At 41.4% G+C, this 18,249-nt stretch overlaps 1 protein-coding gene across 12 annotated transcripts in view; it reads right to left on the bottom strand.

Moving 5' to 3' along the window:
- Positions 1-18,249, bottom strand: part of TBXAS1 (thromboxane A synthase 1) — a 333,339-nt gene that overhangs the window by 77,448 nt on the left and 237,642 nt on the right. For all 12 annotated transcript variants that reach the window (XR_006282785.1, XM_043519073.1, XM_038398078.2 and 9 more), the window contains one exon: positions 17,346-17,660. Coding sequence is in view for 11 of the 12 variants with exons in the window: in XM_043519073.1 (XP_043375008.1) it covers positions 17,346-17,660 (315 nt within the window). In the remaining variant the exon portion in view is untranslated. The remainder of the gene's footprint in view (positions 1-17,345; positions 17,661-18,249) is intronic.

The following is an 18,249-nucleotide window of genomic DNA, read 5'->3' as shown; positions in this document are numbered from 1 at the left end:
GTACAGCATCCTGGCCAACAGTTTTGCTCTCTCCAAGCAACCACCTCTCATGTATGTGGAAAAACCTGTAGAGCATGAATTGGACTCCTCAGCCATCTTAAGTTAACCAATGACTTTTTTCCCCTGGCAGACATCAACCTCGAATTTAGGGATAACCACTGCTACCGCCGAATATGTCATACATAAATTTGCACCCACTGTAGGCCCATTCCCACTAGCAGAGCAATGTAAAGAGGCATTAGTGAAAATGAGAATCGGGTGCTTGAATTGCAGGTACCCTGTGCACAGTATATATAATTTAAAAAATTGAATTTTAAAATAATGAATGCAAAAATCTACAGACAGTTCAACAATCTTATTAAATTAAAAAGCAATATATTAAAGGCTGTTTGGCCAACATGAAGGAAAAACTGGCAAAAACTTAAGTATTTAGAAAGTTAGCAAAGCAGATATTTTTTGTTTTCCTTAGAATATTTTATCTTCAATCATTAATTAATATTCAAAATTCCACTCAGCATAACCCACAAGGTTGGGAAAGCCATCTTACATCATTCAATTTTTCTTAGAAAAGATTTTTAAATTTTTTTAAACCTTTTTTGGTGCAGCAAGGGACATAGGGAAGGGAGAATGCTTTCAAGGGAGTAGGCCAGGAGCCTGGAAAAGAGGACTCCTAGGGTATAGTCCCAGCTCTGTCACAGATTTATGCTGCAATTCTTCAAACACTTATACATGTGCTTGAATTCATGCACCTGAATAGTTCTACTGAACTCAACAGGTCATATCTTTGGCAGGTGTAAGTCAGCGTAGCTCCATTAAAGTCTATGGACCTATGCCAATTTACACCAACCAAAGATCTCACATGATTAAAGTTAAGTATGTGTGTAAATCTTTGCAGGATCAGGACTTCACTCTGTAACAGTGGCCAAAATATTTAATCTGTCCTCACCTTTAAAATGGGGATAATTTTACTTACAAGCCTCATAGGGATGTTATAAGGCTTAATATTTATACAGCACTTTGAGATTACTGGATGATGCACACTCATAGAAAGAAAAAAGTATTTTAAAAAAGATATTAGCCTTTGCCATTCACAGTCTTTCACTTCCTTGAGCAAGTGTTAGGAGGGATGAAATGGCAGAGCACTTAACACAAAGGGAAGGAAATGCCTTGCATTACTCAATAGCCAGCCAATCATGATGTGGCATTGACTAGCTCAAATGGAGGCTATATCTAGTCTGTTTTGGTCAAAAGGTTGGGAATTGCATGATGAGGTAAGTGTCAAGGGTGAGGGTGTAAAGCGGGAAACATGATGAAATTTTGACAAGAATGCAGAGGGATATCTGCTCTGATCTCTACCTCAGAAAACAAAGAGAATATTTACCTTTGAAGGATTGAATTAAGGACACTTGAAATGCATAGGGCTACAAGGATTACCAGAGTGAAGGGGCAGCCATGCCTGCCAATGAATAATGAACTTGTTTGTGTCTTATAAAATAATCGCTGCTCACCTCTGTCCCCTTAATATCTAAACAATATCGACCTGCTGGTGGTGCCTTCATGCTTATGTTTTTCATTCTCAAGGTGAGCTTACATAAGGTGACCATATTTTCCTATGCTGAATACGGAACACCTGGTAAAATTACTGGTATTCAAGTAAGTTCAACGGCAATCAATCAGAACTATGCAGTACAAACATTCAAATTAACTGAGCCCCTGTTAAGAAATACTGCGTAGCTGAATTCTTTTTAATTACTTTCTTATCTTTAAGGCTTTAGGGTTCGCACGGGGAGGGGTAACACACATACCCCTTCCCTCCTTCCCCCCCACACAGGGAGAGTTGACACACAAACTCCCATACACCTCTCTCACTCGGGGGGGTGACCGACCAACCCGACACCCCTCACCCCCGGCCTGGCGCTCTCCACCCTCCATGCCTGGCTGGGCCTCCAGCACAGACCTGCCTCCCCTGGTACCTGGTGCTGCATCTTCCCAAGGCAACATATTGGGGGCGGGGGGGAATGCAGGGTCATATGTCCTCCCTCCCAGATTTCTGCCAGGGTTCACACCAGAATATGGCCAGCAGCAGTCTTTCGGCACTATGTGGGAGGGAAAGGACAGAAGCTGCTTCCAGCCACGGGGGGTGAGGGGGGGAAGGGGGAGGAGAGGGATGATCTGGCCCATGTCTTTGCAGAGTTCATCTCTTCTCCCTCTCCCCTTCTCCCTCCCTCCTCCATGTGGCTGGAAGCCGCTTGTCCTTTCCTAGTGTTGAAAGGCAGCTAACACCTCCAGACTGTTGCATAACCAACATAACCCAGCCGTCTGGCTACAGCACAGGCAGGAAGGGGTTAAGCCCTGAAGATGCATTGTGCACCAGGGCCCAGGGAAGATAGAAAATATGGGACAATTTGCTGGTTTTTAAGAAAAAGTCAGGACACCTGCAGCAGGGCTTAAATATGGGACTGTCTCTTTTAAAAAGGGACATCTGGTCACTCTACGCTTACACGGCAATTAATAACCCGCGGCTGGCCCGAGTCATCTGACTGGGGCTCTCAGGAGCTGTTTCACTGTAGTGTAGACTTACAGGCACAGGCTGCAATCCGAGCTCTGGGAATCTTCCACCTCACAGGGTCCTAGAGCCCAGGCTACAGCCTAAGACTGGAAGTCTACACAGAAATGAAACAGCCCCACAAGCCCAAGTCAGCTGGCATTGGCCAGCCATGGGTTTTTAATTGCAGTGTAGACATACGCTTAGAGGCACAGTTTTGGACCTCCTGTTCCCTATGCCAACATGCCTGGGAAACTGACATAATGTCTCAACTAGCTACCAGTGCGACTGAGACGTGCTTCCAGTTGGCAACCTGTCCTCTGAAACAAAGTGAAAACTTTAATTTGTTAAGTGTAAATCACCTGGTGGAGGAAAAAATTAAAATCCAGCAACCAAACCCTCCCATCTTGACTCTACATTGGGTGCTTTAATCTTGGCTTGGGGTCTGAGAAGCTCAGTGATGACTCTGAAGATCAGTGAAGTGAAAAAAATGACTGGAAAAAGCTTGCTCTTTGAACTGAGAGACCATGGTATAATGCATACTGGAAAAAGCACAGAAGTATTGCCCAATCAATGCAACTGCATTTTCACACCCAGTTAGAAGAAATGGAAACCTGTACTAAACAATGCTGCTTTGCACAAGTCCAATTACCCTAAATGATAAATTGCCTAATTATTTCAGCTCTGCAGTCTTTTCCACATACTTTATCCCTTTCTTCATAGTCACTGTCTGCAGAGCAAGAACATTTGACTTTTACTAATTAGTGAGAGGGAAAGATGCAAGACATTTAAAGGAAAGTGAATTTACTAAATCTATCTTATAGTGATTCTTTTCCCATCAAGGAAAAAAAATCTTAATAATTTATTTAAAAGCCGCTTTGCTGGAAGCAAATTTTCTCCCTGAACACTCCATAACATCAAAATATTTACCTTTTGTTTTTCCATTCCCTGGGAAACTAACGGATTAAAACACAAGGTTAGATTAACACCTTGACATTAGCTGTAAGGTTCTCTATTTCTCAGGCTATTAAATCTTGGCTCCTGACTGCATAAAACCTTCATCATATTGTACCTTCAATGCATACAAAATTGATGCATAAAAAAGTGGAGCTACTGAAAGGTTTCTTTTTATATCCCTTCCACACCCCTCCCCCTGTCGTTTATTTAAATCAAGAGCAATGAGGGGTGAGAGATAATGGACTACAGCTCTGAACTTTTTTGATGATACACAATTTGTCTTTTTTGGACCGCAAACATGTCTAACACGAAGAAAGGTGTTAAGCTCATTCAATTCCTGTTCCCAAAGTGATATGTGTGTCAATATCATTTTAACTTCTTCCTTTTTTGACCTAAGGAAATGTTACACATTACTGGAAAATATTACCTTTGTACCTTTTTTTCTATTCATTAACAAAAGTACCCTTGAAATTCAATTTCTCTCTCATTTTCATGTAAACCCAGAAAGTTTTACCTAGAACACAATCGTGTTGTTTTCTAGGATATTAAAATGTGAATTTGGTGCTGGTGAAAATTGCTGGTTCGACAGCCCTGAAGAATTAATTATTCTGTTCACAGAACGCATTCCACATGTGCAGAGGCAGCAGGAGCTTTCCTTCCCTGTCCTTGTCATATACCTCACGGTAGCCAGGAGAGATAACCTATAGGAGTGAAATAGAAACCTAATTCCAAGTGCATTCAATCTGTGGCTCCCCTAACAACATTGCCAGTCCTGGTACCAGTTTTAAAATGGATTCAGACACTTGTCCATACATGGATAGAGACACATAGCTTGACACATAGCATCGCACCAGAGACGTTGAATAGTAACTACCCTCAATCTCTATTGACCTAGGCCCTTAGGCCCTCTCTCAGCTGCTGATATAGGGGTGATAGTCTTCATATCCTATTAACAATCATCCAAATCACACACACACATTTTGGGAAAGTGGTCTAAATTTTCAAAAAATGACTAATCTCAGCATCTCAATTTTTGGTTGCCCCATCTGAGACACCATAAAAGGGCCTAATTTTCTGCCCTCCAAAAATTAGGCCTCTGTTAGGTGTCTCAAATTTGGCCCCCAATAAATCTAGGCATCCAATATCACTAGTCATTTTTTGGCAATTTATGCCATTAATTTTTTTTGTTAGTAATGCTAGTGAAAATCCATGTTCTTCAAGTCTTTGTTCTAATAAACTATTAATCAGTGTGAAACAAAATAGTATTAAACAGCTTGCACGCTGAGGGTTTTTTTTTCATTTCCCTGACTTCCTCCCAACACCATTCCCTTTTGTCCCATTTTAATAGAGATATGTTTTGCCATACCACAGGAAGAACCCTAAACAAATACTCCACTTATAGACAGAAGAAAAGAAAATCCTAAACACTGAATCACAATTGTTTCTTTAATCCAACATTAAAAAGGCATTTTAGGATGGAACACGCAATACCAAAGCTTCCTGCAGTGTAGCATTATTGCATGAGTAAATTGTTAGAAATTGAAAATTAGGTGGGGTCAGGGAGGGCAACATGGGAAGGTCACAGGAAGTTCACCCCATTAAGGTACTGCTTTACATAATCATGAAATGCAAACTAGTTTCCATTCCTTCTGGCAGCTGATCAGTAGGCCTTCACTTTGTACAAGTATTGACAAATAAATGGTCTGGTTGTTTTCTGTTAATACTACCTAATTTATGTACATACCTGGAGGAAAAATTCCATTTTGACCTAACACTCAAACCAGCTAGGATCATTTTTTAAGTTGCTAACACATTAAACAGGAGTTTAATTCCATCATGGTATGCTTCTGGGGATTTAATATTTCTTAACAAAATATAATCATCAGCCCAGCTTTTAGACTCTGGAAGTATAAAATAGGTAATTTAGGATTCTGTGCTGGACTTTTAGATTACAGAGTTCTCCTTTTCTTCCCTATAGCTCATTCACATACAGACACATATAGATTATTTACTGGTTACATATGTTACTTGAATTCTCCCCTTCCACTAGGAGAGCCCTTACTGAGAGAAGAGGTACCTGTTTCTCTGGAGTCTCAAAAACCCAAGGTTGTCTTAGTCAGGAAAGGAGCTACTTGTATCAAGATCTCCTCTTAATTTTTATTGCTGAGGCTTGAAGACATCTCAGGATAATAAGGATTGATGGTAATGCATAAAGCAGACTACAATGCTGCATCTGAAGAACTATTGATCCCCTGAGAAATCTTGTGGCTAATTTGGGGAAGAGGAGAGGATGCTGTTGTTCCAAGTGGAAGCAAATTAACATCTAAATTGAGAAGTTACATTTTTGCTGCTATTGTTTAGTTTGGTTAGTGCTCCCCAGGAGATATGTGCTATCCTGACGAATTCTATTTCCAGTTAATGTTGAGCTTTTGGAATATAGTCTGGGTTCCATACAAAGAGAGGTATCATACAAAGCTCTTCCTCTCTTGTTGATTTTGAATACCGATGTTCCAGATTTCTTTAACTTCCTATATTCTAGTTTCTGTAGGTAATAAACATGGCTGAGCCACTCTTCTTTTGGGTAAGGGCCCTATCCTTTCACTCCAATTTACTTACTTTGCATCACAAGTCACATGACCTGCATTGCAGGGTTGAACCTAGTTACTACACATAGGACCTCATGCTTCTGGAAAGACTGCTGTTGGGAGACACTCTGCACCCAGACAAGATAATCCCATTCTATAAGCATCAATACAATATGGACAAAACTACATCTCATCACATATGGCTTCCCTGGCAGGGCTAGTACCTTACAACCATTCCAAGGCCTATTAAAGATGTAGGAGTCACAGTCAGCCAGATAAGGAAATTTATTGTGGCTCCAGCTTGTCTCCTCATCTCCCTATGCCCACCTGTCAAGTGAAACTCTGAGCATCTACCTGCCCTGCTCCTTTCCAAATTCTAGTTTATCTGTTCTCAATCTCCCCTGGTCATCAGTGTGGACAAGGGTTTCCCTCCAGTCAGGCTCTCTCCTTACTCCACCTGCTGTGATGTGTGCTCTGCAAATAATCTGGTCTATCAGCAGATACAAAAGAGAAACAAAACACTGATATTGTTGTGGGTTTGGTTTACTCAGTCTATGATGGAAGTATATTGATTACCATATATAGCAAAATGGTGGACAGGAGAAATGGGGATAGAGAGTCCAACTCTCACTTGATGAAGCTAATTTTTTTTTAGCCTGAGAGAAAAATACATCAATTTTCACTCCTCCAAGAAAAGTCTGAAGTGGGGGAGGATTCTTTCCGTTCCTTCCCTTTTCAGCTAATCTAGGTAATCAAATTTATGAATTCCTAGGGTATCCATTATCCTAGAGGTTGCATGATTGCAATGTAGCCCATTCTATCTAAATTCCATGTCACTGGAATAATTAATTCTTTAACATCAACATCATTTGTAGTGATGCTGGTTAACTATTCTGATGTCAAAATGCCAGGAAAATCAAGGGGTCAAAAATTAATCTCTCAACGGCATATATTATCCAAGGCCCTCTTTAGTATACCAAGCCACATGTGGAATTGCAAGCAACAGATAAGATTAGATTTCATAGGAAAGAGACGGATCAGTCTGTGTAATTAGCTTGGAAAAGAATATACACATTTATTAGAAAAAAATTATAGTCTCAAAAGCCTCTGGCCAATAAAATAACCTTGAAAAATGAGGGCACTGGTCATGTCAACAGTTTCACTCCAGACCACCCTCCCTATTCATGGTGCTGCCCCAGTGGTCAAGTGAATTTCTCATATGCAGGCTGTCTTTGCGGTAAGGTTCCTAGAACAGTCAAAGAGATAGAAGAATGCATAGCTCCTGCTGGGGATTTAAGGTACTGACTATGTTTATATAAACTAATAATATACTCTTAAAAAACACTTCTAAAATTCCTCCTGATTTAGCAATTAACCAATGTATGTCTTCGCAAGTCTAGTCTGAAATACTAAATAGACTGGAGAGTTCCGGAAACAGCAAGGATTTATGGTCCAGGAGTACTTATCTGGAGTGCAGGTGTGGAGGAAGGTGGTAACTACTGACACCTGCCAGTCAAAAATCATTTCATACATGTAACTCCTAACAGAATACATCGTATCTATCTAGGGTACTTATCTGGCCCTCATTACTGTAGTATATGAGCACTTCGGAAGGTTTTTTAAATTGTATTTATCCTCACAACAGCCTTGTGATGTAGCAAAGTATTATTATCATCATCCTCATTTTACAGATGGGGAACTAAGGCACAGAAAGACTAAGTGACTTGCCCAAGATCACACTGGTAACTGAACCTGGATTTCCCCAAAATCCTTCCTCTCTAGAAGCTGACTGTGACAGCAAGTCCACACTCTACACACTGTTGCAATAATCTTTATGCACAGTATGCCTTGTGAGATTTCATCTGAAAACTCATAATTTACTGGTCAATATAGTCCTGATAAAATGTGTGTGGCAATGTTGTATATGAAGTTAGAAGATTTCCTTGTATGTTATTAACACATGTTCCAAACCACAGCAGATGTTGTCTCAAACAAAGGAATGTGTGCTCTGCTTAATTTGCATTTAAGCAGTAAACAGAGTCATGAAGCAGGAAGGATTGACAAAGAAATCTCAGACAGGTGAGGAAAAAGCACCAGGGTACATCCTTCTCCTTAGACTTTTTGTCTCCAGAATCTCAGCTGGAAATTTTTTACAAGAGGAGGGCTGACACTATTAAAAGAGGGACAAACACCCCAAGGCACCCCTCTTCCCTCTCTCCCTCTGTCCATCAATTCATTTCACCAGAAGGGACGAAGGTAGCAGCCATTGAACTGGAGAAGGGGTCCTGGCCTAAGAAGTTTGATCAGTAAGATTGCTAATAGCATACAGTGAGAGAAATTGCTTGAATTTGATATAGTTTGTTAAGTAGGCACCAGTACCATTTTAACTTTATTTTCTTGTAACCATTTCTGACTTTTATGCCTCAGAACTTGTACACACTTAAAATCTCTCTCGTTGTAGTTAATAAACTTGTTTTTATCTAATCCAGTGTGTTTAAATGGAAGTGTCTGGGAAACTCCATTTGGGGTAACAAGATATGTGCATATTATTTCTTTTAATAAAACAAACTTTATATAAGCTTGCATTGTCCAGGAGGGGGCTGACCAGTACAGGAAATACATTTTTGGGAAAGATCTTGGATTGTGGGGGTGTTGAGGTCACCCTGCAATATAACCCAAGCTGCTTAGAGCCAAGATATGACTGGCTGGCTGGAGGGCACACACAGAGGTAGGTAGGAGTGCTTGCATGCTGGAGGCTGTCTGTAAGCAGTCGAAACTGGAGGCTACAGCAGCAACGCAGTGTAAAGGGAACCCCAGGGTTAGAGGGCAGGGGTGACACAGCTACTCATTAGCCTGGATTGTGCCCTGGTATATCACAATGACAGAGTGTAGAAACAGCAAGGAAAGATGTATTTTCTTCCCCTGCTCTGGCAATCATCATACAGCAAATATAAAGGTATCTAGAGACACAGATTAACATTTAATTATCCAATGACCTTACCAGGAATGCAGAAATAGGCTCTTGTTTATTGTGGTCTAAGGATTTTACTGGGTTTTTGTTTTTAAGTAACAAAGCTGCTTACTGGCACCTGATGCTCATGTGAACGAGGTGCTGCTCTGAAACATCCTCTCCTTGCACTAACAACAAAATCAAAGTGGGCCTTTTCTTTGACAAAGTTGACAGCAAAATGATTCTTGCTGGTTCTGCTTATTTTGTGTGCATTTCTGTATAAAATAGTGTCCCTCATCTGTGGAATTCTTCTTCCAAAGCCTATTTATGATACAGGCTCTTTTGACAAACGCAAGTCTTCACCCTCAGCATATTTGCTCAGCAAAGCTTAGTCTCTGTAGTTGCAAGTTTCGGAGTGTAAAGTGCCTTGAGATACAGCATGAAACGCACCAGATACATGCAAATTGTTGTGGGTAATTCCCTGACAGTGACATTTCTGTGACTTTCACTTCTTGTTTTCGCTAATACTCGGAGAAAGCAGCCTGTCTACTAAAGAGATTCACTGCATAAACAGCTTAAAATATAAAGTATTTCATTAGCAAAATGACACCATAATAAATACTTTTTTCCTCTCACTGCTCCCTGGAAACTTTATGGAAGGGAAGAATTTTAAGTTGGTAAAGACGCCTTTGTAATAAGACAAAAATATAATATCAAGCAGTATTTAGTTAGATTGCTACAATAGCAGGAAGGGAGTTCAAGGCAAAGGGCAAAATCAGCTGGTGCCTATCAGCTTAGCTCCAGTTAAGTCAATGGAGCTATGCTGATTTACACGAGATAAGGATCTGGCCCCAAAGTTTGCAAGTTAGGCAATAAAAGAAAGCCTAGCTTGTGTCCAAATTATTTCATGAATTACTATAGCAAGTTCACGACCTGCAAAAGAGTGGCTATGTATCAATCCAGTCCAGCTCCTGGCTAATTTACAACTCACCATTCAAAGCATTGTTGATTTATAACAACAATTAAGCAGTACCATTTTATAAATGAAATGATGATGTGTAATAATGTAGAGTAGGCACAAATCAACGCCAATGAAAAGCAATAAATGCAATTTAAACATAGGAACGGCCAACATTTTTTTGTTTGATATGCCAGAGCAACAGAAGAGCAAATGTTTATGGGACAGAGTTTTTTCCTTTAAAAACATTCCTCCAAACTGCCTTTAAGCAGCAAGCTAAAATCCCAAGACCTTGAGTTTCTTTAAGATTTGTGGGGTTACAACAGAAAGGAACGACTGTTTTGTAGTTAAGACATTGGACTGTGAATCAGGAGATGTAGATTCAGTTCCTGGCTCTTCTTGTGTGACTTTGGGCAAGTCATTGAGGGTATGTCTACACTGCAATGAAAAACCTGTGGCTGGCTCGATCCAGTTGACGCGGGCTGACAGCAGGGCTTGGGCTAGGGGGCTGTTTAGTGGTGATATAGACATTTGGGCCCAGGCTGGAGCCTGGGGTCTAGGGCCCTGCGATGTGGGAAGGTCCCAGAGCTTGAGCTGCAGCCTGAGCCCAAACTCCTACACAGCAATAAAACAGCCTTGCAGCCCGAGACAGCTGGCACAGGCCAGCCGCAGGTGTGTAACTGCAGTTTAGACATACCCATAGTATCTCTACTTCTCATCCTTAAAACAGGCATAATTCCTTTCTTCCTCCCTTTGTCTGTCTTACCTATTACATTCAAACTATAAGCATTTTGGGGGCAGGGACTGTCTCTTATTATGTTTAAATACATGCTTAGTGCAACGGGGCCCTAGTTTTGGTTGGGGTTTCTAGGTATGTCAATAAATAGTAGTAATATACTGTATATTATTTAAAAACTAGAATGGAAGACCCCCAAGGACTCCGTTTCCATATTTAATATTTTCCATTAATATTTGCTCTTCATTTTTAAAATACATTTACATTTGCTTCCTTATTCCTCCCAACCTCATGTTCTCCCTCATGTTTGTCTGGCCCTAACAATGTTCACAGGCAACTAGCGACAAGAATGAATGAGCTGTTATTCAGGTAGAGCTTCACCATAGCCCTCCTAGCTAGTATCAGCCCACTGAGGACTTAATCATTAATACAGTATTCAATTTTTTTCAGTTTATTTCAGCATGGTTCTAGGATCAGCATCAGGTCCTTACTTACACTAGCCATACACAGTGCTTTATATCATCAGAAATGCATATCAACATGAGTCAGTTGATCTCCATAAGATCTCTGTGAGGCAGGTAGGTACATAATTCTTGTCCATATTTTACATGTTAAATTGAGAATCAGAAAGGTGATGTGTTTTGACTGAGGCCGCACAGTGAGACATTTTTTCAACCAGGATCAGAACTCAGAAGGTTTCTTGCTCCCAGTTCCAGCCCCAATCCACTAGATTATGCTTTCTCCCTAAGATTAAGGTATAGGCACAAAAATACATTCCTAGCACCTCTTTTGGCTCTCTTCACCCTCTGAAGGGTGAACTGTACAGATTCCAGCTCCTACCCTTCCCCCCGCCCCCAAGTTAGATTAATCACCTGATGATCTGCGTTGGATTTAAAGATTAAAGGGTGAACTGACATTGCTCATTTAAGAAAACAAGACCTTTTGTCTTTTGTACAGATGGGTTTAAATGGAAAGGGACAAATAGGAAGTGAAATGAAAGGCAGTAGCAAAACTGCACCTGTATCCCTCTCCCTCAGCTCTTTCCCTCATGTCTTCCTAGACTGTAAGGTCTTCAAGACAGAACTGGCAAAGGATTCTGAATGGCTGAGAGGAATGGTTACAGAGCACATGTACAAACCCAGAAGGGGCCCGAGTGTAGCAAAAGAGAAAGAACAGAGTATGGAGTGGAGAGGAGTGGAGGTGAAGGAGGAATTGTTACTCCAACCCACTACATGCACTGTTTTCTGAGGGAAACGGACAGAGCAGCCCCATCCTAAGGCTGTCTTCCCTGGCAAGCTGCTCCGCAAGGCTTACTACAGCCCAGGTTAGTGGTAGCTTCTGCATTCACTGTGCAAGGGGGATAGACAAAGGGCCTACACAGGGGATAGGGAGCTCATGGCTCTTCAGGTCTGAACCCAGGAGCCACCAAGGAACTGCTCTGTTCCCCTCTTTCTGCCAGCCTCATTCTCATTAGCCTAGGTCAGGCTGGCATAAAGCCCCTGAGTGTGGGGGTAAGGGATGTGGGTGCCTCTTACTCCCGGGTCAGAAGGGCCAGGATTGAAAGGGCTATATGACAGGCCCACTCAGCTGGATCCCACAATGCTCTAGAAACACTAGTAAATGACTGTATTAACTACTCCTATCTATGCATAAATCACTTTGTTCACCACTGAACGGCAGCCATCTCTGGGATATAATGCAGCAGGTGTTTTATGATCAGACTGTAACTCTACACCACAGTTTAGGGCAATAAAAATATAACTGTACAATGCAACTGAAATTGCTGGGGGAAATGAGTAGGCATACTGCAATTACCTGACTATAAATTTGGCTGGACAGGACACAGTGTAACCGTTTAACATGTGTGCATCTATGAATAAGTACAGACTTCTATTTATATACTGGTCAGATGCAACCTGGCCAGCTGCACCCATCTTGCCTGTTCTGTTCCACTGATGTTCTTCTATCATGATCTTTAAATTGCAAAGCACCTTGATTAAAGGTAAGAGCTAAGCTGAAATGTTAAGCATCATTCAACTGCTATAACCTCTTCAGGTTTCTTAGTGACTTTGAGATCAGGGAGCCTTTGGGTCACATACTTCTCCCTCCATCCCCCAACATGATACATCAATACATTCCCATTTCTAAAACAGTTTCTTCCCCCATAACTTTTCAAATCATCTGTGAGGATTTTATTTTTTAGGCTAAATGTGGTTAATTACAGTGCTAATAGGATTGAACTGCTATACCCTCTTCCTGACCCTGAAGTGAATTCCTGGATCAGGGATCCTCTAATACATTAAAAAGATTAATTGTGGTTAATGTTGGTAGTAATAGGAAACCTTATGACAGGGGGCCTGCAGACTGGAAGCATGAACTTCTTGGTATTGAAGAGGACAGCTGAATGACTACAGTTCTGTTCCTCTTCTCCATTGTCATACAGCCATATATATGTCATCGGTAGCTAAAACTGAACATCAGTGAAGTAACAGGGGAAAGGCTCTGCAAGGGGCTACTGATAACTGTGCATATATTGCCTTGGTATCCAGACTGATGTCCACTATGAAATAAAGATAAGGCCATCAATCCCATTACGCGTATGACTGCATATTGAACCAACCATTTATTAAGCTGTTAAACCACCCAGTTAATCTTTGTGCCCACCATTCCCACCTCCTTCTTTATATTCTACTCTGCCATTACAGCCCTAGTGATAGAGCTTTCTCCAAATACCACAAAGATAGAGCTATAATGAAAATAAATTTGTAATAAGGACAAAAGTCAAATTACTCCTTTGAACCTAACAATAATAGAAGCTCAGAGACCACAGAAAGACAGAAGTGAATCACACATTGTGTCACAATGCCTACATCTACTTACAATTATGTAGAAAAATATAATGTATTTGTGTATGTAGATGTGTGTGTGTGAGGAAAGAGAGAGTGTATGTATACACACACACTCTTACTTGTATATATTTCATTGGATCCTTTTGGATGTCACTTATTTTCTTAGACTGTTAGTTCCTTGGGAGGGCACAGACTATATTTTCTTATGTGTTAATATAATATCTAGCACAATAGATTATAATCCTGAAGTGCTCTGACTGCAACATAAACCAATAAATCATACCCACTGTAGGCCAAAGGGTGCCCTCAGTCACAACTTTGCCATCCCCAGTGTCATCAATGAAGTAAAACGGTTCTGAAGGCAGAATTTTCCCCTTGTACCTGAGTGAAAGGAGTAAGATGCTCCACTTGGAGTGCAACAGTACTAATAATAATCTAGAATTATAAACCGAGTTTTATAATTAGAACATAAGATGCCAGTGGCCTCTCAGTGGAGTAGCTCAGCTCATATGCACGAAACACGTGATTTTGCTGAGGAGAAAGCCTTGTGGATCAGGTTGATGAATGCTTGTATTTCACTGCTATCACTTATATATACAGCCTTACAGCAAAAGGAATCTTTCAAAAACTTGGGAATATACTGCTTAGAGGTAGAATTGCCACTCAAAGAATGTTTTGCATAAGGGAAAGATTGAGGCAAATTTTCAAAGTATTCTGAGCCTGGCCTTTACTTTTGCACAACCAGAGCTGCGTAAAATTGGTAAATTTTAATCATGTACATTTTTGCATATTCTAAAACTTGGATTTGCACGTAAATAAGCTGCTCAGATATCTAATTACTCAATTTGCATGCACAAATGGTGCAAAGGTGAGTTTTGGGGTGCATAAGAAATAAGCAACCCAAAATTGCATGATCAAAGATTTGAGCATGCAAATTCATCAGCTGAAATGAAGAAGGCTGTATCTAGTGTTATTTTTGTCCCACCAAAGTCCTGACTCATTAAAAAGCTCATGAAAAACAATGACAAAGACAAATGCAGACACTAGATGCTGCACACTATCTTATTAACAACTAGAGCAGAGAATTCAAGAGATCAGAATGTCTGGTATACCGTGTTTCCATTGACTGTAGCCAAGGAAAAGTGGACTTTGGACTTGGCTTTGCAGGTACTGGAAGTGAAGAAGGTATCAATATAAAATGTTTGGTTTTAAAATAAAGAGGTATTTGTATTTTTTAAGTCTACACACAGATTCTCTTACTAATTTGGGATGAATTCAACTTATTAATATTTTTAACTTTGAAGATCATTATTGAGGACAAAAATTTTGCTTATTAAAATTCAGAAAATAAAAATCTGCCATAACACTGACAAAACAAAACTGTAGGTGTGGGGAGGGAAGAAAACTTGAACTGTATAATTTTAGAGTCTGGCCACATTTGGGGGCTGTGAGGCATTGTACAATATTCTGCAAATTTTAAGTGTTCATTAAGAAAAAAGAGTTTGGGGCCAGATCCTCAGCTGGTGTAAATTGGAGTGGTTCCAATGGAACCACATCAATTTACATCAGCTGAGAATCTGCCTCTTTCTAGCTATCTTTTTTGGCTGCAAAAATTTATGCTGTAAACAGCTGTTGCTGCCCTGTAAACTCGTTTGTCAGACAAATGTCTCTTCACAAACAACAAAATCAGCAAAGGTGGGACATTACTCCCTTCAAAACGTTACTGGGCCCATATCACTGCTAAAATTATTAAGCATACAGGCAGTTTCTCTCTCATTTTCTTAAAAAAAAAAAGAAAAGAAAACCAAGATAATGGCATGCAAACAACTATATTAAGGTGTAGCGGGGTGGTCACCCGCTCCGGGCCTGAAAGGGTTACAGACAGCTCTGGGAGATGGCTGGGGTGGTAAGTCAAAGGTTAGGCTGATGGGGAAGGCAGCCTCAGCTGGGGCCATGCCCCAGTCAGGCCACAGCTGGCCCTATAAAAGGCTGTGAGCCAGGAGCTCTCTCTCTCGCTGTGGAGTGAGACAGGCCTGGCTGCTTGGGAGCTGAGTAAGGTACATAGAGTGGAGCAGGGCTAAGGGAAGGCTAGAGGAGCTGGGGGAGCTCCAGCCTGGAAACCCCCCAGGCTGCAGGTCTTGTTAAAGACCGGGAAGGGTACTGGGGTTGCAGAGGTGCAGCCCAGGGTAGGCAAAGGCATCAGGTTGAACCCCCACCCCCTTTGCCAATGATGAATGGCTTGCAGTCTGCCCCAGTGAGCGGGGGCTAGATGATGACTGGCAGTAGCCATAGACTGAGGTGAGGTGGGGACAGAGGGTGGGGAGACCCAGAGAGAGGGTATACTGCCAGGGGGCAGCACCAAAGATAAAGGGGCACTGGGGTCTGTGAGGGAAATGGGGGCCTGAGGCAAGTGGGACACTGGCCGGCAGAGGGCACTCTGGAGGCTGGAGAGCTAATTCCCAGGACGACCAGCAGGAGGCACCGCACCGGTGTGTCCCACCTCGCTACTAAGGTTTCACAGTTAAAACCACCCCTAAATAAATTAAATAAAAAAAATCAGGAACTTCTGATTCTGGCCCAGTAGCAACTTTCACTCATCCACACTGGATATATTTGGTGTGATAGAATGGGATATGTCTGTGTCAAATTGCAAACATTTTATATTGTAATCTCATTTTGTGTCAGGACCTACATTCATTTTGTTATGTGCTGAACACATGTCTAATCTCACCCAAGGCAAGGTTATTGAAATGCATTCCAGATAGCTGCCCTGTCCAGGAAAAGTACTTGACGCTGCTGAAGGATCATCACTGAGAAGCAGTCACAGAGCGATTGGGAGCCTTCCACTTTGATTCTCTCAACTACTGGTCCAAACTCATGGAACAATGGATTTTCTCCATAGGGGCACCAGCACAGCTGGTAGGTCTGCAGTTTCTCAGCCAGGGCACATGGCAAAAGGAAAGTGTCTATATTTACAAAGAGCTGCTGCTTTGAAGTACAGGGGTGCACCACTGCTACATGTAAGCCAGATGTGAAGGCAAGAGAGAAAGCAGGAGGGAATATGCCCAGCATGAATGCTGACAAACTTTGATTCACAAATGGGGTACCATGAGACTGGGTTGAGGGTGTGCCTCAAGCCTATTTCTTGTTTTCAAAGATCTATAATACACTAATGTTTTCTAGAGTAAAATGACTGTGTGGCTAAGAAATTCCTATGCTAAACCTGTGCTCCTTGCTTGCCTGAGGTCTCAGCCTGGTAGTATACCATAGAGATTCAGAGCTAGAAACAGTGAGTGGACACTATCTAGTCCCAGTGGATTTAGAAGCATGTAGAACCTGGTGGTTGGGTTCAGTCGCAACAGTCTGGCATCCATGTCATGTGTTTCCAGACCAGGTGGTGACATTTAGCATTTTGTTTTTCTTTTTAAATAGTTAACTGAATATAACTAAAACCCAGGAAATGCATACAGGACTGGAGCCAACAAAACTACCACCTGCACTAGAGGCTACAGTGGGAGGATACATTCACAGTGGATTAATAAAAAGAAAGAACAGGGTTCATTTAAATGTTACTCTTGGGACCTTAATTTTTGCACTCCCTGACTTTTTTTTATTTTAATGGTGCAATATTCACGTTGCTCTAATGTAGCTTTGTGCATGTAATTTACATTTTTAATATCTGCCTCGTGCCCAGGTCCATATTTCAAGGCAGGCACTCTGCTCACACTACTTACATTATGCAAAGAAGTCAATGAATCTACTCACATGTTTTACAGAGAACTCATCTATCTCCTGCAGCAGTTTTTCCTGGCACTCTGGGTTGGTGGCTAATAAGTAGGTGGCAAAGGAGAGGGCATTGGTGGTGGTCTCATACCCACCAATCAGGAAGATGAAGGCTTGGCCTACAATCTCATCCTCAGACAATGTCTTCTGAACCTTTTTAAGCAGGGCCTTGTCAGCAGGAGGCTTATGGTCCTGAATGGAAACGTCAGCTTGGTTGACTATGTCAAAGTGCTCCACACTGATGTAGTTAGTAGAGCTGCGGGCATCAAGTATCAACTGGAGGAAGTCTCTGCGCCTCTGTGAAATGCAAGATAAAAACATACGCTAAGAATGAATCAAAGTAATAACTAGGCATATGTGTTCAAAAATGATTGTGCGTGACCACTTCAGACACATTACAGGGACCTAATTTCCAGAGGGTGGGTATTTAACACTTTCTGGTAGTACCTATAATGGCATGTCCCAGCTGACCTACACCAGCACAGCTGTATTGCCAGTGAGTGTGCATGTGTGGGGTAGGGAGGGGGGGATGGAGGCATACTCTCTGCCCATTCCCCACCTACCTACTCTGAGAAGGGAGTAAGCAGGCATGTTGTTCCACTTATTCACATATGCCCAAACCTAAGGTCCAGATAGCCATACTAGGCATGTACAGGGGAGTTAGCTTATGCAGCCACTCAAGAGCACACTAAACCACAATCTAGGTCTCAGGGCAGATCTATCCACAGTTTTTGTATCAATTTAACTATACTGGTTATGCAACCCTCTAGGGTGGACTCCATTTTATTGGTATAAAAGTGCTTAAATTAGTATAACTTTGGTAATAAGTTGCACCACTATAAGCATCTCTATATGATATAGTTACATCAGTACAAAACATGTATGT

Source organism: Dermochelys coriacea, chromosome 1, assembly GCF_009764565.3.
Source record: "Dermochelys coriacea isolate rDerCor1 chromosome 1, rDerCor1.pri.v4, whole genome shotgun sequence".
NCBI lineage: Eukaryota > Metazoa > Chordata > Testudines > Dermochelyidae > Dermochelys > Dermochelys coriacea.
This window is presented reverse-complemented; position numbering and strand designations above follow the sequence as displayed.